The 25,507-nt window shown below is 31.9% G+C and overlaps 4 protein-coding genes across 5 annotated transcripts in view; 2 read left to right on the top strand and 2 right to left on the bottom strand.

The window, feature by feature from the left end:
- Positions 1 to 2,203, bottom strand: part of LOC110659134 (DNA ligase 1) — a 32,679-nt gene extending 30,476 nt beyond the window's left edge. For both annotated transcript variants that reach the window (XR_009149357.1, XM_021816998.2), the window contains exons 1-2: positions 1,235 to 2,203; positions 253 to 369 (exon numbers count right to left, since the gene is read on the bottom strand). Coding sequence is in view for 1 of the 2 variants with exons in the window: in XM_021816998.2 (XP_021672690.2) it covers positions 253 to 369; positions 1,235 to 2,077 (960 nt within the window). In the remaining variant the exon portion in view is untranslated. The remainder of the gene's footprint in view (positions 1 to 252; positions 370 to 1,234) is intronic.
- An 8,679-nt stretch (positions 2,204 to 10,882) lies between these two features.
- LOC110659135 (protein SOSEKI 3) lies at positions 10,883 to 14,981 on the top strand. Its single transcript, XM_021816999.2, has 8 exons — positions 10,883 to 11,162; positions 11,395 to 11,477; positions 11,571 to 11,852; positions 11,925 to 11,994; positions 12,315 to 12,430; positions 12,537 to 13,422; positions 14,329 to 14,631; positions 14,739 to 14,981. Exons 3-8 carry the CDS (start codon positions 11,663 to 11,665, stop codon positions 14,806 to 14,808), a joined length of 1,635 nt encoding a protein of 544 aa, XP_021672691.2. The 5' UTR covers positions 10,883 to 11,162; positions 11,395 to 11,477; positions 11,571 to 11,662; the 3' UTR covers positions 14,809 to 14,981.
- A 5,271-nt stretch (positions 14,982 to 20,252) lies between these two features.
- LOC110659037 (transcription factor FER-LIKE IRON DEFICIENCY-INDUCED TRANSCRIPTION FACTOR) lies at positions 20,253 to 22,066 on the top strand. The gene is made up of 4 exons (XM_021816859.2): positions 20,253 to 20,987; positions 21,091 to 21,288; positions 21,389 to 21,562; positions 21,666 to 22,066. The coding sequence occupies exons 1-4, from the start codon at positions 20,517 to 20,519 to the stop codon at positions 21,768 to 21,770; spliced, it is 948 nt and encodes a 315-aa protein (XP_021672551.2). The 5' UTR covers positions 20,253 to 20,516; the 3' UTR covers positions 21,771 to 22,066.
- A 1,800-nt stretch (positions 22,067 to 23,866) lies between these two features.
- On the bottom strand, positions 23,867 to 25,046 carry LOC110659136 (aquaporin TIP1-1). The gene is made up of 2 exons (XM_021817000.2): positions 24,549 to 25,046; positions 23,867 to 24,463 (listed from the first exon to the last, which is right to left on the bottom strand). Exons 1-2 carry the CDS (start codon positions 24,933 to 24,935, stop codon positions 24,089 to 24,091), a joined length of 762 nt encoding a protein of 253 aa, XP_021672692.2. The 5' UTR covers positions 24,936 to 25,046; the 3' UTR covers positions 23,867 to 24,088.
- Between the last annotated feature and the right edge of the window lie 461 nt (positions 25,047 to 25,507).

The following is a 25,507-nucleotide window of genomic DNA, read 5'->3' as shown; positions in this document are numbered from 1 at the left end:
TGTTCATATCCACCACTTTCTTTGACACCTACGCATAGTTGAACATCAATACAATAATTATCCATAAGTACAATCTCAACCACACATATGATGTAAGACATTCTCATTTAAGGTGCCAAATCAACCAACAATAGCATCTTATTCAATATCACCAAAACTGAGTTCTCCTACTCCACACGTAAAAAAAATAATAAAAAATAATTAGCCCATGTGACTCATTATCACAAAAGTAAACTTCGGGAAAGAAAGTACCTTGGCAATCAGCCGAAATGTATTGAAAACTTTGGCAATCGTTAACGCATCAGGCTTGCGCATCATAGATTGTGATGAGCGGCTTGCTTGAGCAACAAGTCCTAAATCTCCCGTTCCCTGCCAATCAAAATTAAACATACAAAAGAGAAAGATGAGCCTCAATAACAAACCTCACCCAAATCAGACAAGGATGAGTCTCACAAAATTTAGTGTGATACCTTGAAAGTGTTGCTTCATCAATATCAAATGACAAGAGCCAGTAATCCACATCAAATCAGGTGTGAATGCAATTCTTAGTGTTAATACATTTCTTCAGGAGATTTTTCATAAACATGACAAATAATAGCAAGGATATACTTATGTGTACATATTAATCAGCTCAGAAACATGCATATCACCTCTACCACCCACCTACACTAAACCAGAAAACAGAATCTATAATGCCATAAATATAATATAAGTAGTTCAAATTTGTCAAGTAATGAAAGTATTAGAGAAAAGGTAGGAGTTGTGCCAATTGAAGATAAGTTGAGAGAAGGGAGATTGAGGTGGTTTGGTCATGTGAAGCTTAGACATACGGAGGCTCCAGTTAGACAAGTAGAACACATTGGGGTAGACCTAAATTGACTTGGAGGAGAGTAGTATACAGCATGACTTGGAAGCATTACATCTGAGATTTAACCCAAAATCGTTCAGAGTGGAAAAAGCGAATCCATATAGCCGACCCCAAATTTTTTGGATAAAGGTTTAGTTGAGTTGAGTATTGTATGCTCCCCTACCTCCCCCCAAAAAAAAAAAAAAACACTTTGTATGAGTTCAAGGAAAATAATAGGAAAAGTAATGTAATTATTTTTAACTTTGGTTTAAACTTATCTGAATAATTATAAGATCAAATCAATGCAGAGATCATCAATTATCAGTTCTTTTTTTTTTTCTACCTAAGCCTAACAAAACATAAGCAAAATTCAGAATCAACAATGACCTCTAATTGCTTCTTGACTTGCTTCTCAGTCCTCCCAAACGCCTCAGCAAGTGCTTTGATAATGATTGATTCTCCAATTCCCAGCTCCACTCCCTCATGCGCAGGCGCAACCTTGTTAGCCAAAAGATATACCAATGCTAGCAAATCGTCAGGCGTCGTATCCATTACAGTTCTCAACATATTGCACACCATATTAGTGATCAAAATCCTCCCGCTCTCTTTTTCAATCAACTCAAAACCCAAACAGACAAATATAAAAGGAACCCTCTCGCCCTTCTCCCAAGACAACACTTTTTTGGGGTCAAAATCCCCGGGACTCTTCTTCAATGACTCAATCTTACTCTTCAAGTCCGCAATTTCCACACGTTGTTTCTTGCTATTAATAACTCTTTCTTGACCCAATTTAACGAAAGATAAACTAGGGTTTTCCGAGCCAGGGATTTGGGGCTTATTTACCATTTTTTTGTCTACTTTGGACTTGTTTGTTTCATCTTGAGAAACTTTTGAATCAGGGATAGGGGGATTCGACGGAGCTTCTGCTTCAACGGAACTGAGGGTTTTAGTAGGGTTTCGGGAATCAGGGCTTTTGCGTTTCTTGGGTGGGGAGGATTGTGACTGTGATTTTTTTTTGGCGGCGGCGCGCGCATTTGACATGAGGGTGTCGAAAGCGGATGGGCGAGAAGACATTGTGGACTGAGGACTCAATTTGACAAAGAGATGAGGAGGATTAGGAAGAAAGGAAGATTTAGAGAAGGGAAAGCAGAAAAGGAGAGAAGAGAAAGAATTGGAGCGATGAGAAAAGGAAATGAATAGCGGAGAAGAGCATGAACGGAGAGCGAGCATCAAAAGGAGGGAAGAGATGGAAGGAAGAGAATTAGTCGAGAAAGAGTGAGGGGTTTGTGAGGAGTGAAGGACTGCTAGGAGAACAGAGAAAAATGGCGGGAGTTTAGGCCCCAATGATTCTTCGGATTTATTAAGTTGATATTTCATTAATCTACATTTGATGATTATTTAACATATATTATTTATATAAAGGAATAATAGAATTATTTTTATGAAAATATTTTACAGTATTTGGATTAAATAAAGGTGAAATTTAATTTATTTGTAAATAAATTTCATTTATAGAATTTATTTATCTATTTTAGTATCTTAACTATATTTAAATTTTATTTAGTATCTTAATTATATTTAAGTTAAATTTAAATTTTATTAACTTAATTTTCATATTTAAAAAAAAAATCATATTGAAGTTGGGGTGAGAACTTCTCCGTTAGAGTGATAGGGCAAGTTTTTTCTTGATAATTTTTATTTTTTATCATTACATTATATAATTTATTTATTAAAAAAATAAATTATAAGTTAGAATATAAATTTTAAATATAATCTTAATAATAAATATATATATATATATTAATATTATGATATTTAAACTTATAAATATTCAAAAATAAATTATTTTTAATAAAATATAATAATAAATTAAAGAATGCATTCAGAAATATTAAATAATAAATTGTTGAGATTTTTCTTTTGTTAAAGATAAAATTTCATTAAAAGAGCCCATGGGTTGTTATAAGATTGAAATCAGCCTTAGGCCCATTAGAAGAAAAACCCACTCAACCCAAATAACAAAACCAAAGGCTATGCCCCCACAGTCCCATAATCCTAGAGCTGGGTCTTGGGCAGTTTGTCATCAACCCTTTCTCATTGTGCCGCCTATATTGCCAAGAGAAACCCAGCCCGATTGGGCAACGAAACAATCACCAGGAACAAGAAAATCAAGGAGAAATTTTGCCTCATGAAGCCATGCAAAGCTTAGACCAACCAGATTGAGAAAAAAAAAAACCAAATGTTAAAGGTAGGAAGTTTGAGCAGTAAAATATAACTCTTTTAGAGATTAAAGAGGATATTTTATATTAATGCCTATTTATGTAATTATGCGGATGTGATGGCTTAAGCATTGTCATGTCTCATTCTGCCACGTCCCATTGTCTCCCTAAGCTCTTTAAGGGGAGTGACTAATTGACTACTATAGAGTGATAGGTATGGCTAGTCACTGGCATGATGAGTTTATATCGCGCTACTCCTTGTAAGTTTCCCCTGCCTATAAGTAAGTGATATAAGGACAGTCAATCCAATTGTATTGATTATGATATATGAAATAAAGAATTAAACCATTTTTTATATATTTGTATTTTGTTATTTATTATACTTGAAATACTTGCTTATATGCATATGTGCTACTTATGATATTTTCTCAATTAGCTTACTAAGCCATGTTAATATGCTCATCTTGTTAAATAGATTATCGATAAATTCTTTTAACTGGCTTGTCTTGAAAGAGTTCAAGTTAACTGCCACACAATTCAAAGGGCATTATCATCAAGAGCATCACCCTAAGCTTCTGAAATTTGAAGCTAGGATAGAAATTTTGAAGGAAAAAGATGAAAGAGCTTCCGACCCCTCAATCTCTCGTATTCATAGGATCCACAACATCAAGCACCGTGTTAGGATGAAAGACACTGTAATGCCCTCACTTTAGGTAGTTTTGTACATTCTACTGTTTCGATAATCAATGATTGTCCAGAGAGCCAGAATGTCTGGAACTATAATTAAACTAGAGTGAGGAGTCATAAATAACTCAAATAACGATAAGAAAAATTTAGAAAAAATTTTAGAAATAAAATATAATAAAATTAAATGAGCCAGTGCCCTAGCGATAAGTGACCAAACGGGAAGTTGCTGTCTTCACAGCTAGTAGCCCTAAACCCAAGGGAAATCCAGTAAAATAATTTATGGGACGTCAGAGAAGAGTTATGGTGTCCTAGGTAACATTATAATGTCAAGAAAAGGTTAGGATAATTTTTAAGATTGGTACAGACAGTTTTAGTTCTTTAAGCAAAACGAAGGGCATTTTGGTCATTTCACCTTCAGAGACAATTTTTGACCGACTTGTCCATTTACGTAAGTGAATTATATGACATAAAATATAAATAAATATTGCTAAAAATTTAATTGAAAATGAGTAGAAAAGAAAGAAAAATAAAATTGAAATAAATACATAATATGATGTCATAAATACCTCTTAACCAATCAAAAATTATAACAAGTATTATTAAATCAATTTAAAAAGAGTTAAATGAGGTAAAAATCAAAAGAAAAATCTGCTTTCTTCTCTCTTCCTTCTTCAGCCGAATCCCTCTCTCTCTTATGTCCATTGATGGCTTTCCTTCTCTCTAAATTTTCTTTATAAACACCCCCTAAAATCACTTTCTTCTTTCACTAAAACTCCTCTTTGCAACTAGAACAAGTTAGGGGCAGCCATTAGAAGGAGAAAATTTGAAGATTTACAAGCTCAAGTTAGAGCTCTGACAAGGTTAGTGCTTATTCTACATTATTTTCTTGATTAATTCTTGGATTTAGTTTTTAAGCATGGGAAATAGCAAAAAGAATTAATAAAATTGGGTATGTATACATGGGAGGAATTTCGGTCAGCCTAGGTATATGGAGGAAGTGATGTGTTTAATGAGATTTAAACTTGAATTCTAACTGAGGAGAGGTGCTAGATATGAAAATTAAGTTAAATTTGCATGTGTAGTATGAGATTGTGATTTTGAAGTTAGGGTAAATGATGTTATGATGCTTAATTGTAGATGTTGAGGTCAATTGTTGACCAATTGTGTGTGTTGGTTGCAAATTGAAGTTGGTAGTTGATGGAATTGAGCTATTGGAAGTGTTGTTTCTTTATAGGAATTTTTGAATCTTGAGTCCAGTACATAATTATGATAATAAGTAGAGTTTTGTTACTCTAATTAGTGTGAGGCCAATTGGAAATGAAACGTAGGACAATTTGTCACATTTTTCATGAAGAAAACCTACTCAGAAAACTAACTTAAGTTGACCTAAAAATTGCCTCAATCCGGGTAACATACAAGCTGTCTCTAAAAAATTACTAAATGAATAATATTTGTTCAAATGGTCATAACTCAGTGTATAAATATCCAATTTACCTGAATTTTATATCAATAGAAAGCTTAAACAATTTAGAACAACTTTCATAAAGATAGCTCCAAATTTTGACCAAAACTTAATGAATTTGTCTATTAAAATCGAGACACCAAAACTACCAGAATTGATTTCTGCCCAGAAATTCTAGGTAGACACCAATCTGGCCAGCCTTATTGAAATTTGCATAGCTTGAGTTAGAAAACTCCAAATGGAGTTATTCAAAAATGGAATTAAAAAAGACACAATAAGGAACAACTTTGATGAAGAAAAGTTTACTAAATTCTCACTGTAGCTTAGACCAATGAAACAGTAAACATATGACACAAAAATTGAATTTTTGAAAATACTTTTAAGAGGCTTTGAATTGCAATCGGCAATCAATGCCAACAAATTTAGAACAAAAAATGTGGTATAATTATGTATCAAACATTTGTATACATATTATGTATAAAAAAAAGTCAACAATTTGAGTGAATAGTAATGTATGAATAGTAACCCCAAAGACATAAAAAATAATAATGAAAATTAATACTTTCTATAATTAATGGCATATGAGAAACAAAAAGAATGTTTTGAGTATAATGATTTATGAAAACTATTGCTGTGAATTATGATGAATATGAGTGATATAATGAATGTATAAACTATGATGAATGCATAATTTATGTAGAATTATGTTTTAAAAATTTATACTTCTACTAGTAATAAAAATTAAAACGTTATAAATTATAATTGGAATATATAATGAAATAATGATACTTATGAACCCTTAATGGTACTAATGTGCCCATATACTGCCTAGACAAGTGTGTCAAATTGGATAGATTGACATGTCAATAGGATATTGTTTTAGTAGTACTGCGTAAGACTCTATGCCTGAATTTATGGCTTTATATCCGCATTCATGGCTTTTATGCCAAATTACTTGTTATCATGGCTTTTAGCCATACTGATTTGTTGTCATGGCTTTTAGCCATACTGACTGCCAACGTAGTTGACGTACTGTATTTTATGTCCCATGGTATGACGGCCCAAGACACCACGGTGTCCAGTGCCAACGACCTGCTTATCCAGTTTAGTCAGCCTATCATAGATTACTTGGGCAGTGAAATTTATTAAAATAAATTAATAATATTAGTAATTAAAAATATTAGAAATTAAATAAATGAGTAAAACGACCTAAAATAAATTAGAATAGTTATTTAGTATAAAGAATTGAAATGAACTGAACCGATATTAAGATTTACTTATTATGAAATAAGTTGAGAATTTTAATTATTATGAAATAATTTGCGATAACTCATAAAGTATTGAATGAAATGATAAAAAGGTTTGCAATAGAGATATAACTTAAATAAGCATTACAAATACATTTTTTTATAATAATATAAAGTTAAGAATAATAATATTCTCAGAATTTTCGGGAATTGTATATTATTACTGTGACTTTAAGAATAAATTGCTTCTTAAGAGAAATAAATTAGAACGAGAGATAGTTGATACTAGAAGTATTATATTAAACTAGATTAAATTCTAGAGTATCCAAAGTATAATCCATTTTTTTCTTTATTTGTATATATTATTTTCTTGTTATATTATTGTACCACTAAACAGTAATGTTTAGCGCGATGGATTGTTTTTTGGAGTCCAAATCTATAGAAGTGTCAAAAGTGTTTAAGGGTATCACTTCCTCAGCAATGCATATAGATATGGCTCACATTAGTCATATTATGCATTTTGTGTATTATAATTATTTCATATGTTGTAATGCAATCAAGGAAATTGTATTTAATATGTATGGGATGTAAATTAATAGATTAACTATTTCATCTAAAAATTAATTTGTATATTATATAATTTATGAACTTGTATAATTAGTTTGTATATTATGTAAATTAATGAAAATATGAGAATTTCTATATATAAATCGTGCATTAATGAATATGTATGAAAATGAATGAATTTGTACAAATGAGTATGTGAATTGCAAGAATTGAATGTGAGATGACTATGATGAGTATGAATGATATTTTCATTGTAAAATATTATTAAAAATTTCAAGCAGGTGAATAGTAAAATACGCCAAATGGTAATAGAAACAGAAAAAATTTTGCTGATTTCACGTTAGAAAAATAATTGATATTAAAATATAACGAGAACAAATTATTAAAAGAATAAAGTAAGATAAGATAGGGTGCTCTGGCACTGAGTGTGACATGCCTTGCTCGTTTACACTGTAGACTGATAAGGGGTGTCACAGATATCATCATCCTTAGCAGCTCACAAAGCCATCGCTGCACCAAACACAACCCAACAAGACAATGAAACATTCCATAACTATAATAATTTAAGCATGTGTAGGAGTTGAATCTGATTCCTCTTGATTTGCTTGATCTAAATTTTAACATTAATATAAAGTCTTACTAGCTAAAAAGTACAGAATTAATGGCATAAATTTATTATTTATCCAGCGTGGAAACATTCCATACACCAACCATATATGGCCCCACAGCCAAAGCCACCGCCAGGGAAGATGGGTGTATGGACCAACATAAATACCAAAAGCCCTAAATCAACAACAATTTGCCTTCTGAATCTTAGATTTGCTCCCCCCACTAGAAACCACTTGTCTAATTGCCTTTACTCTTTACCAATTTTTTATAAAGCTCCAACATGTTTCAAATACAAAACCATACACTAGTGGTCAGTAAGCATATATTCTTCTTTTCATTTTTTTTTTTTTAACCCATTTGAATCCAGACTTGGACATTGCTGTTTGTGACAAAGAAAAGCCAGAAGGTGAGATCTCATTGCCATTTTATAATAACATTAGCTTTTGCACCATGCACTTGCTTTATCAAAGTAGTCTGCTTAAAACATTGTTTAGTTTTTAAGCACCTTAATTTGAGAAAGTTGTAAATGGGTTTTCAGTGAATTTTATAAAAAAAAAAATTAAAATTTAATAATTTTTATAAAAATATTTATAAAATTAGGTGACTGTATATAATAATTAGCCAATGAAATAGGATGAAGGTGGTCTCCAACCAAAAGCACCGAGTCATGAGTCACTGTCTAACAAATATAAAAGCTGCATGGCATGTGCTCCTAACGTGAGTACGTGACAGCGTTAACCCTTAGCCTCTTCGAGGATTGGGCCTGCATCTGGATTTGGGACAGCCAGATTGAGAGTAAGAGGTCCATTAAAAAAATAACAATAAAAAAACAGAGATATTTTCAATGGAATTTTAATATAATTAACAAACCTGAAATTAATTGATTAGGTTCAATTTAATTTAAATCTTGATTCAATTTAATCACTCATTTAATTTAATTAATTCGATTCAAACATTTCTGATTTATTCAGTTTTGCTAAATTTTGAATCGAACAATGACATGTCATATGTGGTGCTTGTGAGCTGTATGTTATTCGTACGTATTGAAGATGTAATTAAATAAATGATATGAACTTATGATAAGGAATGGGGCATAGAGTACTGCCCTTTCCCGTAAGGCACTTCTCAATTGAAGCTTATTAATGCAATTAATTGAGAAAAAGACCCATCTAAGGAAGCTGCAATGCCATATTAGCTTTTGCTAAATCACATTACTGAGGTGTATTGCAATTTATTTCAATTCACCTATAAATATATGTCTTAGTTACTCATTATAATGAGGTAAGATCGATAATCCTACTATTATTTTTGGTGAAGCAACAAGTTTTCTTTACATTCGGTTTCGGATCGTAATCGAAATTGAATTGATGATTCAAGTTCAAAGAAATGAAAACTCAAAATTAAATTGCAAAATATCTCCTGATTTTAGTTTTGATTTTAATTTGATTCGATGTATTTCAATATGACTTCATTAAATTCAATAGTCAAAAATTTCAACGTGAAATTTTAGATTTTCACTTGAAATCGAAATGAATTGATCAAAATTGATTTGCTTTGATTGATTTTGATTTAGTTCAAAATGATTTTGACCAAATCTGAATTCTGAGTCTGATTGTAATTTTAATTTTAATCGATTTGATTTTGATTCAAATTTGAACCGAGTGTGCCTGCTTTATACCAATTTGATTATCATAATAATTAAAATAATGTCTTATGATTTAAAATTTTAATTAAAATATTAACATAATAGAAAAGTAAATTTCTGATATGCATTTTAAAATTATTTGTAAATATATATAATATTAAAATTCTCATATTTTGACATTAAACTTTAATAAGTAATCATTAAATTGAAAGCCAACAATCAAGACACGGCCACCCGCCAACCCTAATTCACAATGGATCATAACCGCCGGTTCACAATTCACCGAACTCACCTGTTAAATCTTCAAATATTTGATTTCGATTTTATTTTGATTTGATTTGATTTAAATTTAATAATCTTTTCTTTTTTTTAATTTTCAAATAAAAATTTCATTTTAATCAAGAATCAAATGAAAATGGTTTCAGTTCAGTTTGAATGCAGTGCATTAAAAATTTGAGTCAAATACAAAATTGATCAATTTTATTCCAATTTAAATCAATCTAATTTCAATCTTGAACTGGCCCATGGCCAGATCTATATCAATCTAACTACTTATAGTCGAAGTGCAACTAAGAATCTACATGCCATCTACCTAACCAGATTAATATAATTAATAAAAATAAAAAGGCCTAGCTAATAATTAATTGGGATTTGATTTCTTAATTACATCAATAATAATGTTGAATATAGTAACTTTAACATAAAACGATGAGTTTTTGGAATGTTGGGCACCATCTAAATAAAGTGAAAAAGGATTTGCACTATATTTGCAGTTTTGCACATGCATACTGAATTCTTCAGGGTACATATATGATTAGTATTTAACATGATTTTTCAATTTGTGGATATGAATGTTATCCAATATTAACATGTTAAATGTGGTGTTGAATAATCCAAATAAATTCATTCAACAATTCTTAATTCATAATATATTTATCATTAAATTTAAATTTAATAATAATGAGTGATTTCCCACTAAAATTTAAATAAAAAAATTATATCTAATATAAGTTATACTTTAACAATGTTTGGTAATATTGACTGTTAATAGTTAGTTATTAAATATAAAAATAATAATATTATATTATTAATCTAATTAAAACACCCCATTAATCTTTTTAAAAAATTAAAAGAGATAATTTTTTTAGGAATTACTATTTCAATATTATTATAAATATTATATTATCAAATAATATAATTAAAAGAGATAATATTTTAATTATATCAAAATACTAAACACTATTATTACTTATTAGAGTATTCATATAAAAATAAGACTAATAACTATTAGATTAAATATATTATTAAGTTTAGCCAAGCCTAGATCACTAGTTTTGGACTAGAACTAGCCAGTGGCCAAACTTAATACATTTTCATCTAATTTCAATTTTCTCTCGATTAAAGTATTTAATTAATTTTAATTTTAAATATAAATTATTAATATAATGAATTATAATTTTAATAATAAGTTGTAAAGAATTGATGTGTGACCAACAATCAATCACCCGCTACTTTGTTGCACGGAGTAAGCTGGGCAGTAGTCTTGTCTGCTGGCCACAATCACTAACTCAAAAAGCAGTAAAAAGCAAAAGCCAAAATCACACCCCAATAAATCAGTGTAGCTTCCGCGTCCTGCTTTCCATGTCTCTCTCTCTCAGTCCCATCGAATCAGCCGAAAACTTCAACAGATAATACGGATTAGCTGCGTTTCTCTTCGCCCGTTTCCTTCTTCAGTCACCATCACTGCAAATCATCCATCTCTCTCTGTAGCCTTTGAAGCTTTCAATGAGCTAAAAACCACAGTATCTCTCTACTTCTACCAGTAAATGCGGGCTCTCTCTCTCTCTCTCTCTCCTGTGTTTTCACTATCGTTTCTCAGGTTATCGCGCGCTTTGATGCTCATCCTCTTTCTCTCTCTAATTGATTCTCTTTTTTTGAATCCTAAATTTTTCTTCATTATGCCTCTGTATTTTGGTGTACTTTTCAGGCTTTTATGATCAGTGCTTCTATCTCATTATCCAATTTTTTCACTGGATTGCTTAGATTTGTAACCAAGCTCTCTGCTTTTGCTGTTTTTAATTTTCGAATCTTCTCTGTTTGGCTCATTACAGAGTTGAATGATTGAATCTCTGCTTCTGCATTACTAGATTCCGTAAACACAAACACAAAACACCAAAACATAAAAGAGAAAAATGTTTGAATTTTTCTATAACTTTGTTAATTTAAAATTTGGGTTATAAATTTATAGTCTGATTCAAGTTCGCTTCCCCCCCCTCATTCTAATTAGGGTTCGTGTAGGAATCATTGCTGAACAGAAGAATCAAGTTGGTGGAACGGTGTGTTTTTTTTTTTTTGGGTTGGTGTTAGGGTGATGCTGAAATGGAGGCGAGAATGAAGAAGTACAGACAAGTGAGTCCGGAGAGAGCAAAAGTGTGGAAAGAGAGGTCGCCGAAGTACCAGCAGAATCGGAAAGTGCCTGTGGTTTATTATCTCTGTAGGAATCGCCAGCTTGAACATCCTCACTTCATTGAAGTCCCTTCCTCTTCGCCGGACGGTCTCCATCTGAGAGGTGTGTTTATATTCTATTAATTTTTTTTTTCTGAAAAATTTTGAGATTTTTGAGCATGAGTGCGTCGTGCAGATGTGATTGAGAGGCTTAATGTGTTGAGGGGCAGAGGGATGGCTTCCATGTACTCATGGTCCTGCAAGAGGTCAAGTCACTTGCCTTCCTCTTCTTTTGCTTTCCCCCTATTTCCCTTTTGGTTGTTGAGTAAACAAAATCACGAAGGAGGAAGAATTGCAACCTTATGTCCGCGGTCCTTGCTCTCCCTCTAATTGTCGGGTTCCTCTCTCTTTTTTTTTTTTTTTTTTTTTCCCCCCTGTTCTCTAAAATTCTATGGTACAATATCTTCTAAAATAGGTCTTCTATGTTTGAGCTGAGCTTTTCTTCGTAGCTCGACAGTGTCTCCGTTTTTTTTTTTTTGATATTTCCTTTTTTTTTAATTTAATGTTAATTCATTGATTGTTGCAGAAGCTACAAAAATGGATTTGTTTGGCATGACCTCAGCGAGGATGACCTAATTCTTCCTGCTCATGGAAATGAATACGTTCTCAAAGGTTCTGAACTCTTTGAAGAAACGAATTCAGGTAGATTATCTAATTTAATCGTTTTATTGCGCAACTGATTACAAGATGGAGGATTAGTAGAAGTCATAATAATTAAAAACCTGGGAGCTTCAATGTCTCTCCGCAGATCGTTTTGCCCCGGTTGGAACCATGAAAATTCAAAATTTGAAACAATTGCCAGAACCTGCATCTTCTAGATGTCAAGATGATTCCTTATCTTCTTCAAGCATGAATGGGAAGGAAACAAAGAATTGTCAGGATGATGAACTGTCCCCTCCGCTTCAGCGTTCTGGTTCCTCTGGTGTGTCACCAGAGTCTAGAAATGGCAAGAATTCCTCATGGAATGGTTCTCTAAGCTTGACAGAGTACAGGGTTTACAAGAGTGATGGATTAGCAGATGCTTCAACGCAGACTGAGGAAAATTTGAGCAGAGCTAAATCCCGAGAAACTTGTACAAGGGGTGTTTCAACTGATGATGGCTCATTAGAACATGAATGCAATGATAATTACCAAAACCGGGTTCCAAGTGTTAAGGAGATCTCTGATATAAGTGAGAGTTCAGTTTCCCCTCCACCGTCATCCTCTGGTGCATCTTCATCAGGTGGAAAGACTGAAACTTTGGAGTCCCTAATTAGGGCTGATGTTAATAAAATCAACAGTTTTAGGATCCTTCAAGAGGAAGAAATTCGAATGCCAGCCAATGCAAGGCTCAAAGCTACTAATATGTTAATGCAATTGATCTCCTGTGGGTCAATTTCAGTGAAAGATCACAGTTTTGGACTTGTACCAACCTACAGGCCAAGGTTTTCTCATTCAAAATTTGCTTCTCCATTGTTCTCAACTTCATTAATGTTAGGGGAGCTTGATTGTCTCTCAGAGAATCCAAGGTTGATGGGTCTGAGATTGGAAGACAAAGAATATTACAGTGGGAGCCTTGTCGAGACAAAAATGCTTAAGGAAGAAGGAGATGGACTGAATACTCTGAAGCGATCTTCTTCCTACAACGCTGACAGGTTCATCTGTTTCTTATTCTTATTTATGAAAGAAATGATCTTTTGCAATTCAATATCTTTAGGCAATAATTTTAGTTTAGGGTTTCTTATTACTGGAACTTTATAACATTAAGTAATACGATGCTCCAAGTTAATAGTTTAATATCCTAGAACTAACACCTTAAAACATTTACACTAGTCTCTATGGTTTAGGGTGAGCTTGCTGGATAAATTTTGAGTTAGTTTGATGACATGATCAATTAGGATTGAGAACAAGTTGATATAAAAATCCTTGCACCACCTTCTTTAATAAGTCTAGCCTTAAAACTTTTGCCCTATACCTTTGCCATTAATGATTTAGTCACATGGAAATATTTCCCACTATATTAAATCCCTTCAATTGTGTTTCACTTGGTAATCAAAAGCACAACGCTTTCTCTGGAATAGAGTTGTTATGCGCAGCGAAAGGATCATTCGATACAACAAATTGAGTCATCATTTCAGTGATGGTCTAAAATATTGAATATTGATGTAAAATTATGACATCCTTCTTAGTAAGTGCATACTTATATCAAAAGATGACTTGCATGCCTTTTAATTAAAATGTGATTCCATAAATTTGTGGTCTTGGTATTGATCCTTGGCATGCAATAAGCAAACTTGTCCGAGTTGTTATGAAGGCATAACTTTTTCTTCAAATGCAATAAAATATTGTGATTGATGTTGAGTGCTTACTGTGAAACCACAGTTCTACTATTTGGTATTTTCTTTCGGTAATATGTTGTAAGTTCTAAAGCTAAATGTTTTGGTTTCTTTTTGATAGGATCACTTCTGGTATGAATTATTATAATCAAAGGACATCTTGCAATCTTCCTTACCAATTTTTAGTGATTTGCCCCTAATTTGCGGTGCTAAATTGAATTGCAGTACCTGTAAGCAAATAGATTCAGCTGAGAACAACGATGAGTCAACCTCGGGACGCTCAAAATGCATTCCAAGATCTAAGAAAGCCTCAATAAGCAAGCAACCAAGAAGTGAATCAATCAGATCACCCCTTTCTGATAAACCTCGAAACTCTTCTGATGAGGCCAATGGCTCTGAATCCATACACAGTAGCACATCCAACAGCAGCAGCAAAAGAATCACAGAACCTGTCTCGGGCAAAAAGCAATCAAAGAAACTTGATTCCTTCAGAGAAGGGAAAGAGAAAGTGATCAAAATAGAAGAAAGTTAAGTGTTGACAATACTCATTTCTAACAAGTGTTCATATATCCTCATCATTACTTATTATTTTCCTGTGCAAATCAACTAACACTTGTGCAACTTGCTTTCAACAGGCTTGCTTCAGGAGCTCGGGTTATAATCCAATCCAAAGCGCCATGTGATGCAGCTGTTTGCAGCTCATAGAGCACATTTAAAAGGCAAAAATCCATGGTAAAGAAATTGTTTCCATTTGGCAAAAAATCATGTTAAATGTGTAAAAGCAAAAAATACTGGTTTGCCTTGGTTTGAAATTCATGTTAAATCCTCTTTTAACTTGGTTTGAAATTCAAATGATGGTGATTTCTTGGCGGGTCCAATGTGATGATTCTGTAAATTTAAAAAGTTAAAAAGAGGACTCAGTTGCAGAGGATAAGTTCAAGCGTGGTCCACTAGGGGGTTCAGCTTTCTTAAAAGGGTTAGTAACTTTTTCACGCAACTACAGTAACATTAGAGTCCTTTTTGGGTAATGCTTTTGCTTCAAACTAGGGCAATAATAATCTCTAGTTTTAACGATTAAATTGTCTCCTACTGTACAAGTGAATCTGATTTAGAAAGTGAAAGAAATTCTTACCTTCATTTTAAATTTTCAGGAACAAGGTGAGGTCAATTTAAATAGAAATATTTAGGGAGTAAATGGACTGTTTCTTGAATGCTGGACAAGAATCCTAGGACAAAAAAAAAAAAAAGATAGTGGTTGACTAGGAGATTTGTGAGTGTTCTTTAGAAAAATCAAACCAGCTTAAACGTACACATAGTCAATTAAGATGATTTAGCAGGGGTAGTAATTAGTAAAATTCCTGGTTCCTCTTTTCCAATTTTCACACTTAATCGATGATTTTGACAAATGGAAGCTAAGCTACTGGAAAGGCATTAAAGCATGACCCACTTAAAAGGTTATACTCACGTGCGAATGTGTGAGGGAATGGAGAAGGAGTGATTGCCTAAAATTACTATATCTTTCTTCAAAATATATATAATTTATTATCAAGCTTTGGGTCAGCAATCAATCAGCCTATAATAAGTTAGAATTGCAGTAGTTTGGGTATGTTTCATATATGGGAAAAACTGTTATTTGAGCAAAAAGATTAATTTTATCTTGATGCAGTGGCCAGTTCTGAACTACAATACCCACTCTGGAAATGCAACCTGCAAGTCTGCAACCTCATTGATGAGTTGTTCCCTATTAGACATCGACCACTTGGCTAAATTCCATAACAAAAGACAAAGCTACTTGCTCTTTTCTAATCATAAACAAAATTTCAAGCCCTATTATTATTATTATTATTATTATTATTATTATTATCCCCAAACTCACATTACACAAGCAATGTTTTGCCTTCTTCCAAGTGTAGCTAGCTGCATCAAAATCAAATAAGATTCTACAAAGCATAGAGTTTTTTTTCAATTCAACAAGATTTTAAAATTATTTATTTTAAATTGAGAAAATTAAATTCTTTTATTCTAAACATAAAAATTAATAAAAGAGAAATTCATTAAATTAAATTCCTAAAAAATTATAGTTTCTAAATAAGGGGAATAAGATTCTTGAGATATGAATTCACCAAGTCTTTTGTTCGTAAGGGGGATTGGGAGGTAGGCAGGGCGCTTTAGTCCCGCATCAGATAATAAAGAGAGGTCTTAGGGCATTTAAATTAAACAAAGGCCTAAGACTGGTTAGATGGTAACTGCCATAGACTAACTATAACAACTATCATAACAGAGTCTGAAATTCGAGGTCTTGCCCTATTCTTGGCATCAAAATAAGTCGTCCTCGCCGAGATCTTCCTCGGCTTATGTTTTCTGCAGTGGAGGCTCTATCTTTACACGTCGAAGCTTCTGTCCAAAACTCGAACCCACTCGAGCTGTCGGACACTTGAGAGTCGAGATCCAAATTTGATTAAAGAACAAAAAAAAAAAAAAAAAACGCAAAAACTTGCATTTTCCTTCTTTCCTTAATACTCCAGAAATTTTTTTTTCTTTTAATTTGTCTTTTTTATATGTATAAAAGTGCCTATAGATAAGTAGAAAAAGAAATGTTCTTTTATCTATTGAAATGCTCAATCATTAAAACTTTCTCGAAACTATTAAGTAGAACAGTAAAAACACACATACTATCGAGCATAGTAATTTGGTGATTAAATTAGTAAGATGGTCTTATCTCATCCTAATTCGACTTTTCTCACCAACATGATGACTAAATATTATCTCTATTTAGGAGTGTAACGAGAAGAAGTGGTAGGTTATGCAATGATTCATCTCATTGTGTGCCACCTCGAGTTAGGTAATAGGTTCCTTCCTATAACATTAGGTTAAATCGATGACGTCAATCAGTAACCTAACTCTTGAATCAAAGGGGCTATAATCGTCACATTCGGAGAGCTCCCTTTTTTTGCATTAAAACACACACACACATAAATTATATATACCAATAAACTTTAATGCTTGAATTTTGATGGATAACCCTTAAGTGACATCAAACAGGTGCAATTCTAAATCTCAAATGAAATATAATCTTTTGATATTTTATATTTGTGGACGTATGTTCATAGTAAATCATATGAATTAATTTTTTTTTTTTATATATTATTTTAAATTTTAGTGTAGAATTAGAGTGGGTTGATCTAATTCATTTCACTATAGTTCTATCTTTAAGTGATTCAATTTTATTATTAATCTTTTAACCAGGGTTTACTCATCTGGGATCCTTGAGAAGGGTTTAAACTCATCAGGGTTTAACAATTGGGTTGAATGACCTAAAAATTGAATATATATACATATGGAGGAGCACTATAACAGCATATATTGAGCCATTTTCCACGCTGCAATATGCATCGTCTAAGCATTCTAATGCCGCCGGGAATCAACAGAATTAATTATTTTGGTTATTAATTAAGCTTAATTAAGATGACAACAAGTGTTGAAGCAATTATTGGTTAATTAGAACACATGGTGGACTCGTGCAAATTCGTTGCTTGCAAAGGTTTTGTATTTTCTTTACTATTTTTCAATCCACTGAAAACTCAGTGTGTGGATTAGGAGCTTGTGCTGGGCGTCCATGGATTGACTGCCTGCCTTACTTCTATTGTGTCAAACACATTCGCCTATATTAAATTAATTCTTATCATAATCTATGCTCCTCCGCACCAAAATAAATCCAAATCTTTGCCGGTATTACTTATTTTATCTAAAACTTTTAATTTTGAAAAATTTAATCATAACTTTTAAAAGTTAAGAAATTTTATCCAAAATTCATAATTTAATTTAAATTTTTTTTATCATATGAAAATATACCACAACAATGGTGAAAATCATATTGTAAGTTAAAATCCCTAAATTAGATTATGAGTTTTGGATAAAATTTCTTAAAAAGTTATGATAAACTTATCCAAAATTAACAATTTTTGAATAAAATGAATAATATATGTAAACCAATTGGCCTAATAAGAATATAAAAAAAGTATCTTTAAGTTAGATGTTCTTCAACTGCAATGCATCCAATTGTATATATTAATTAGAGGTCTTAATCTATGTGTATCTACTAATACATGCTTGCAATTTTTAAGTTTGCTAAAGTTAAGGCACAAGGAGAAAAAAAAAATCAACTAGACTGCAATTTTTTTTTCTTATTAGTATTAATTTAATTAAAGAAAATGATTGAATATTTTTTTATGTATATGAAAATAGTGTATCAATTTATAAATATTTTTTTTATAAAAATATAAAAAATATCGAATGTATTAAATAATTTTTCATTAATTAATTTTTTTAATTTGTTAAAATTCACAAAATACTTTTTAAGAATTGAATGAGCAACCTAGGTTGTAATGACGAATGCCAATATGTAAGAAATTCCCTGACCTGATTCCATTCACATTGCTCTTGAATAAAATATGTTGGAAATTCTTACACTCAATTATAGAAAGTTTTTAATAAATATTAGCTGAAAGTATCTCTTGATTCTTAATTTTACATGCAGGTATTTGATTCAATTGAACCTAATAAGATATATTTAAGTAGTATATAACTAAATTTGGGATGAGTTCAAATTTAAAATTTAATATCCGTGATGGGTTTGGGTTTAGATTTTATACGTTGGATATCCATTATTCAAATCTTTTTATATAAATATTTAATTAAATATAAAATATATATTTTTTATAATAATATTTATAAATTTTTATATATTTTATTTTATATAAAATAAAATTAAAATATTTTATTGAATTATTAAATTTTAAAATATAAATTATTAAAAAATAATTTTCTATGTAAATTTTTAATTAAAAAATATAAAATTAACAAAGTTTAAGTATTTTTTAAGCAATAATAATCAGATTTGAGGTGAGTTTGAATTTGAGAATATTAGTTGGTTCGAATTTGGATATGATGATTTTTGTGAGTATCGTATTTGTTGTCATCCGTAATAACCTGACATCTCTTTTAATTGTATCTTATTTGACATTTGAATTTTATAAAAATATGATTGTTTAACTTCTATAATTGGTGAACGTGTAGACGTGACTTATAAATATTTTTATATTTTATTATATTTTTATAAAGTTTAGGATTTAATAATTATATTTTTATAAATTTAAGGGTTAAATAGTTATATTTTACAAAGCTTAAAATTTAAATAAGATGAATTTAAAGTTGGGGTAGGTAAAGTCAAATGATGCAATCAATTATAAGTATTTAAATGTGAGACTGGCCATGATTTTAGAGAGAAGACTTTCATATTCCCAAGTTTATACATCCAAAGAATATAATAGCTAAAATCATGATTGATGCATATGAATAGCTTTCTATTAGTATTTGCTACTTGAATACGACGGAACTAGAAATTTGTCGTTAAAGAGTTGGAAAAATAAGAAATATAAAGAACTTTAGAGACTAAAATAAAAAAAATATTAAGAGATTAAAATTAAATAATATAAAAAATATAAATAAAATTTATATAAAAAATGTAAAATTTTTTGAAAAAACATATCAAATTTCATCCATGAAATTTTAATTTTAAAAAATCTTGAGAGGCCATGGTCTCTGTACTATAAAAAATTATAAAATAAAATTGATATATGTAGAACAATTTCATTGTAACAGTTAATTATAATAAGTTTCATATGAATTCCATTATAATTAATAATTATAATTAAGAAGATTATAGAATACTTCGGTGCACACAAAAGTAGTGCTTTCTCTCTCTAATAAAAAAGTGAATTCTACGTGATTGTGAGAAATAATATATATGCACCGAGTACACTTAATAATCTCTCAATTAATTAAACCGTTATATATAGAACGATTGCACCAATAAAAAATTCCTCCGGTAGTTCCGCCCTTGCTAAAATATAACTTATAAATAAGAATTTAAGATTTTATATAGGATATATGATAATTTTAATTAACATTGCATTTATAGAATTGGAGGAATATGTTTAATAAGTATTCTCTCTCTTTTTTTTATTTTATATATATATATATATATATATATATATATATATATATATATATATTCTGTTTATAGTTACTACATCGTACACTATATATATCCAAAAGTAATTAAAAATTAATTAAGAGAGAGAGGAACTCTTTTAATATTTTCATGTAATTCATTCTCTATCAAAGAATCCAAGATCGCAAAGTTGTTCGAACTTTCTATTTGATTACAGACCTATTGATACGAGCTAGCCATTGTTTTCGTTTTCTAGCTTCGTCAACTCTATCACAACATATATATATAAAAAAAAAATCTCCAACGTCAGGAACTTTCCATTTGATTCCATTCACACTCTAATTTATAATCTTCTTCAACCCTTCTGGATTATCCAATTGTTCAATCAATTTGATCTGAGATGGGTGATGCATCTGCCAGAAACCTCCACCTGATGCTTGATGCTAATAATGATTTTGAGTTGCATGACTTCATAGATGAAGCCAACTTCGATCAGTTCATCGATCTGATTCGAGGAGATAATGAAGATCATCAGATTACTGCAGGTTTTGATTCTGAGCTTATCAATGGCTTACTGGTGGATAACCAGTTTGGTAATCCTACTCAGGAAGATGTATTTGATTTTAGTGCAATGGTGCCTGATCAGAATTTTATCCCCAATATCACATTGCCAAATTTTGAAGCGGATATGAAAGAAATAGAAGAAGATAATGATGGGGAGGAAGATTCTTCAGGAACTATCACAACCACCACCACCACGAGGAAGACGAAAACTGATAGATCAAGAACTTTGATCTCGGAACGTAGGAGGAGGGGAAGGATGAAGGAGAAACTTTATGCATTGAGATCTTTGGTTCCTAACATTACTAAGGTAATTAATCTGAACTGTATCAATCATTGCTCTTTTTTTTTTTTTTTTTTTTCTTTCTTTTTGTGTACCCAATAATGATAATATGTTGGAAATTAATGTGCAGATGGATAATGCCTCCATAATTGGAGACGCTGTGCAATATGTGCAAGAGATGCAAATGCAAGCCAAGAAACTTAAAAATGAGATTGCTGGTCTGGAAGCATCCTTAGCAGGATCAGATAGAAGTCAAGGATCAACCAAAAATCTGAGGAAGCTTCACATTGCAAACAACAAAAACTTAATTTGGAAGAAGATCATTCAGGTTCACTAGAGTACTTCTGAAGCAAAAAAAGAAAATTGCCATTAAAGTGCTATTGAGATCAGTTAACTAACAATTAAATTTCTCGATCTGGTTCTTTTAGATGGATGTGTTTCAAGTGGAAGAAAGAGGGTTTTACGTGCGATTGATGTGCAACAGAGGAGATGGGGTTGCTGTCTCTCTCTATAGGACTCTGGAGTCACTCACAAGCTTCAAGATTCAAAGCTCAAACTTGACCACTGCTGCTGAAACACTTACGTTAACATTCAGTTTAAATGTGAGTTTTTTCTTGTTCCAACATCTTGCTTCTGCTTTCTTTAATTGCTGTTTTGATCTTGGATTAGTTAATCGATTAATTATGTATTAAATTGATAAAACAGGTTAAAGAAAATGAGAAGGACGTGAACTTGCCAAATTTGAAGCTGTGGATTACTGGGGCTCTTTTCAACCAAGGATTTGAATTCTTTACAGCTTTATCAGCTTAGCTCATCTTAGGATCTCTATATCGTACATTCTATCTCAAGCATGTGAAGAATTGATTAGGAAGCTAATCAGGCATACCATAGCCATCCTTACTTAAATAAGTATGCAAGTCCTTTTTTGAATATAATTTCTTTAGAAGATTAAATGGATTGTAAAGGTAAGGTATTTTTACACACCAAGTCATGGCCATGATCCAATTCTGGACCGGAATTTGACAGATGTAATATGAAATTGAAAACGATTTGAATTGACTTAATAGAAATGGGCATTGAATTAGATCAAAATCAAATTCGAATTAGCCAGTCTGATCTATCTAATTTCAAGTCAAATTTTTTTAAAAAAAAAAATTTAATCATTAAATTTGATCAAATTAAAATTAATTGAAAATAAAACTAAAATCTAGACTAAAGGGGGGTTTCGGCTCAGACCAATGGCTATGACTATCTTATTCTACAACTCTCAGTAGATGGAATCATGGGACTCTGAACTTGATATCCTATAGAAATTAACTATATTAACCCTAATTAGCCCAAGAAATATATATTTTTTTCTTTTATTAAAATTTAAACTCGATATCTTATAACGGTAAAGATGATTATAATATTATTAAATTAAAATTTATTAATAAAAAAATAACAAATTTAATCCTAATTTTCGTAGCTGCATATAAAAATATAAACTTGGAGCCAATTGAACTTTGTCACTCAATAAGTGATTTCCATAACAATGAAGTCATGAAACATTAAACTTAAAATATATTAGGAATATCTTTGGGCTTGGTAAACAATTGCTACTAACCTTAAAATGGAAAAAAAAATGATATTGATTAAGAGATAAATCTTATTGTCTCGCCCCGGAAGCATGCATGCCACTTGACATTAATAAATGTTATCTACATCAATATGTAACATGTCATTTCTGTATTTGACAAGCAAGTTGATATTAAATAGAAAAGAACATCATAAAAATAAGATAAACTCTGCAGAGATGTGGAGATTAGTAAATTAAAAAGCACATGATTTTCTTATAACATGGAGCCGTCAATATAATTGGGATAAATCAGCTGCATGCTATAAGATCTTCTGGTCTTTGAAATCTTCTTCTTCTTCTTCTTCTTCTTCTTCTTATTATTATAATTATTAATTGCTAGCTGACATTAAACTGGGTTTAGTTGCTTAAAAAAAAAAAAGGGTTTAGTTTGTTTCATAACTATACATAAGCCTGTACAACACCCATGTGGAAAAAACAAACAAGGGTCGTTATCGAATTGGATGTTTAATCCTGCAAAAGTGAAGCGCCATAATAAACAATAATGGCCAACGCATGAAGATGAAGACCATTACTCCACATGGGTTTGCAGCCTTCGGGACCATAGATATATACATAACACATCAAATTTGCTGCTAGTCTTTCACAATCCAGAGAAACCTACCAGTCTTCGGCGCCTTTTTTACTTTCTGTTGATTTTCTGTTTTGAATTTATGTGACCATATGCAAACCCAAGAAAAACTTTGTGGATTTTTCTTTCATAGAGTACATTGGAATTTAGTGTCTGTCGTTAGCATCTGGTAGGGGCAAATATGTTTCATTTGCAAACCATTTTCTTTTTGTTCTTTTATGGTTATAGACATTCTAGAGCATCGAAAATATATTCATTTTTCCAGCGATTTTGAATATAAGTTTCCTATTATATATGAACCTAATGTATCAACTTTACCAATTAATTATAAGAACCTAATCAATTCTTTTAATTTTGCTTATTGATTCTGAAATATGATGTCTATAATTCAATTCAACTCGGTATATATTAATCTAATTACAATTGGTTAGTTATTTGAATAATTATTTTTCATTGGGTTAAATTTTAGCTCCAACCAAACAAGACTCCAAGCAGATCATTTTAGCTCCGGTTTGCGCATTATAATTTTTTGGGCAAGAAAGAAGAGCTAAAGGAAAAGGACAGATTCCAAAAATGGCTAATTATTAGGTACACTCGTTGCACTAAAAAATAATGCTCTCTCTCATAGAAAGTGAAAAGTGAGTCCCACATGATTGTGAAAGAATGTGTATATGCACTAGGTGTACTTAATAATTCCTCTCCAAAAACGATAAAACAAATGATGATGGCCATGGGAATTAGACAATACAATAGTGAGAAAATAAGACAACTTCACTAAGCTACAACCTCTAATAATTAACCATGATCAAAGCAGACAGACTCCAATCTTACAACAACAATAACAATGAAGTCCAACACATTGGAATATGAAAGAATAAAGAGAAATCATGAAAAGCGGTGGATATGCTTAGTACTTTTAGTTCAGAACTCTGATGTGCTAGGCACCGGCTCATGAGTGAGGGTAATAAAGAAGAGATTGTAAATGATTCCAGCAAGTCCACCTCCGATCAAGGGACCTACCCAGTAAACCCAATGGTTGGTCCAGTCCCAGCTCACCAAAGCAGGTCCAAAAGACACGGCTGGGTTCATAGATGCTCCTTCAAATGCTCCGCCAGCTAAAATGTTAGCTCCAACAACGAAACCGATTGCTAGAGGAGCAATAATCCCCACGTCACCCTTCTTAGGATCAATGGCTGTTGCATATACTGTGTAAACTAGGCCAAACGTCATTACAATCTCGAACACAAATGCATTCCACACATTCACCCCTGACGACAAAGCAAATGCCGATGTTGTCTGCAGAAATTCCCATGTTTATGAACTTGTAGGAAATATTTATAATAATGAAAAAAAAAAGAACTTTAGATATGCAAAAACTCACCATCCCATGAGTAGAAAACTTGAGAAGTAGGCAGGCCACGGTGGAGCCAAGGAGCTGAGCGATCCAATAAAGAATGCCTCGGAGGAGAGAGATATTGCCACCAAGGAAGGCACCAAAGGTGACGGCGGGATTGACGTGGCCGCCAGAGATGTTGGCAGCTGTAGACACACCGACGAAAAGGCCAAATGCATGTGCCAATGAGGCCATGATAATTCCGGCAGGTGTGTTGGACGCATTATCCGTAAGTTTGCTAAAGGCCATACCGGAACCTTGTCCGGCGAAAACAAAAATTGCTGTACTAATGAACTCTGCCAATGCGGCCTTAAGTGCACCGGGATGCACAACGTCCTCTCTTGGCAGCCCGATTGCTACCCGATTGATCGGCATTTTGGTTAATCTCTAAATATCAAACGGCTGAGATTAGATAGTCGGATAGAGAACGAGCTACACTAGCTAGTAGTGAGGAGTACTTAATTCCTGTAGATGAGATCCCTATAAAATGGGAGTGAGACCACCGGTTATATCAAGTCGCCGGTGGCCCATATTCAATGTTGGGGACCAGGGCTACCTGTGAATACAGCTTAGCATTCGCCGCCAAACTGCTGCATGACTGACAAGTGTATGTTCCTGGATAAGAGCCACGTGGTGTCTATTGTGGGTGACTGTCTGTTTTGTTTGGATGGGTCCATGTTAATTAAAAAAAAAACCAATAAAATTTAACTATTAATTAAGATATTGGATTTAGTGGTAAAATTTATTGAATTCTTAAAGAGAAAATTTAAATTCAACCTTTAGAAAAAGTATTATTGGAAGAGATAATAACTATAAATATTGAAAATATTAATTTTTTATAAATAGATATAAAAAATATCTTCCTTAAAAAAAAAATACCCATAATGCATGCATAACCATACCAGCCAAAGTTATGAGCTTTTCAATTTAGTGATCAACAAGCCAGA

Source organism: Hevea brasiliensis, chromosome 6 (genome assembly GCF_030052815.1).
Source record: "Hevea brasiliensis isolate MT/VB/25A 57/8 chromosome 6, ASM3005281v1, whole genome shotgun sequence".
NCBI classification, from domain to species: domain Eukaryota; kingdom Viridiplantae; phylum Streptophyta; class Magnoliopsida; order Malpighiales; family Euphorbiaceae; genus Hevea; species Hevea brasiliensis.
The sequence above is the reverse complement of the archived record's forward strand: the minus strand, read 5'-3'. Positions and strand labels throughout refer to the sequence as shown.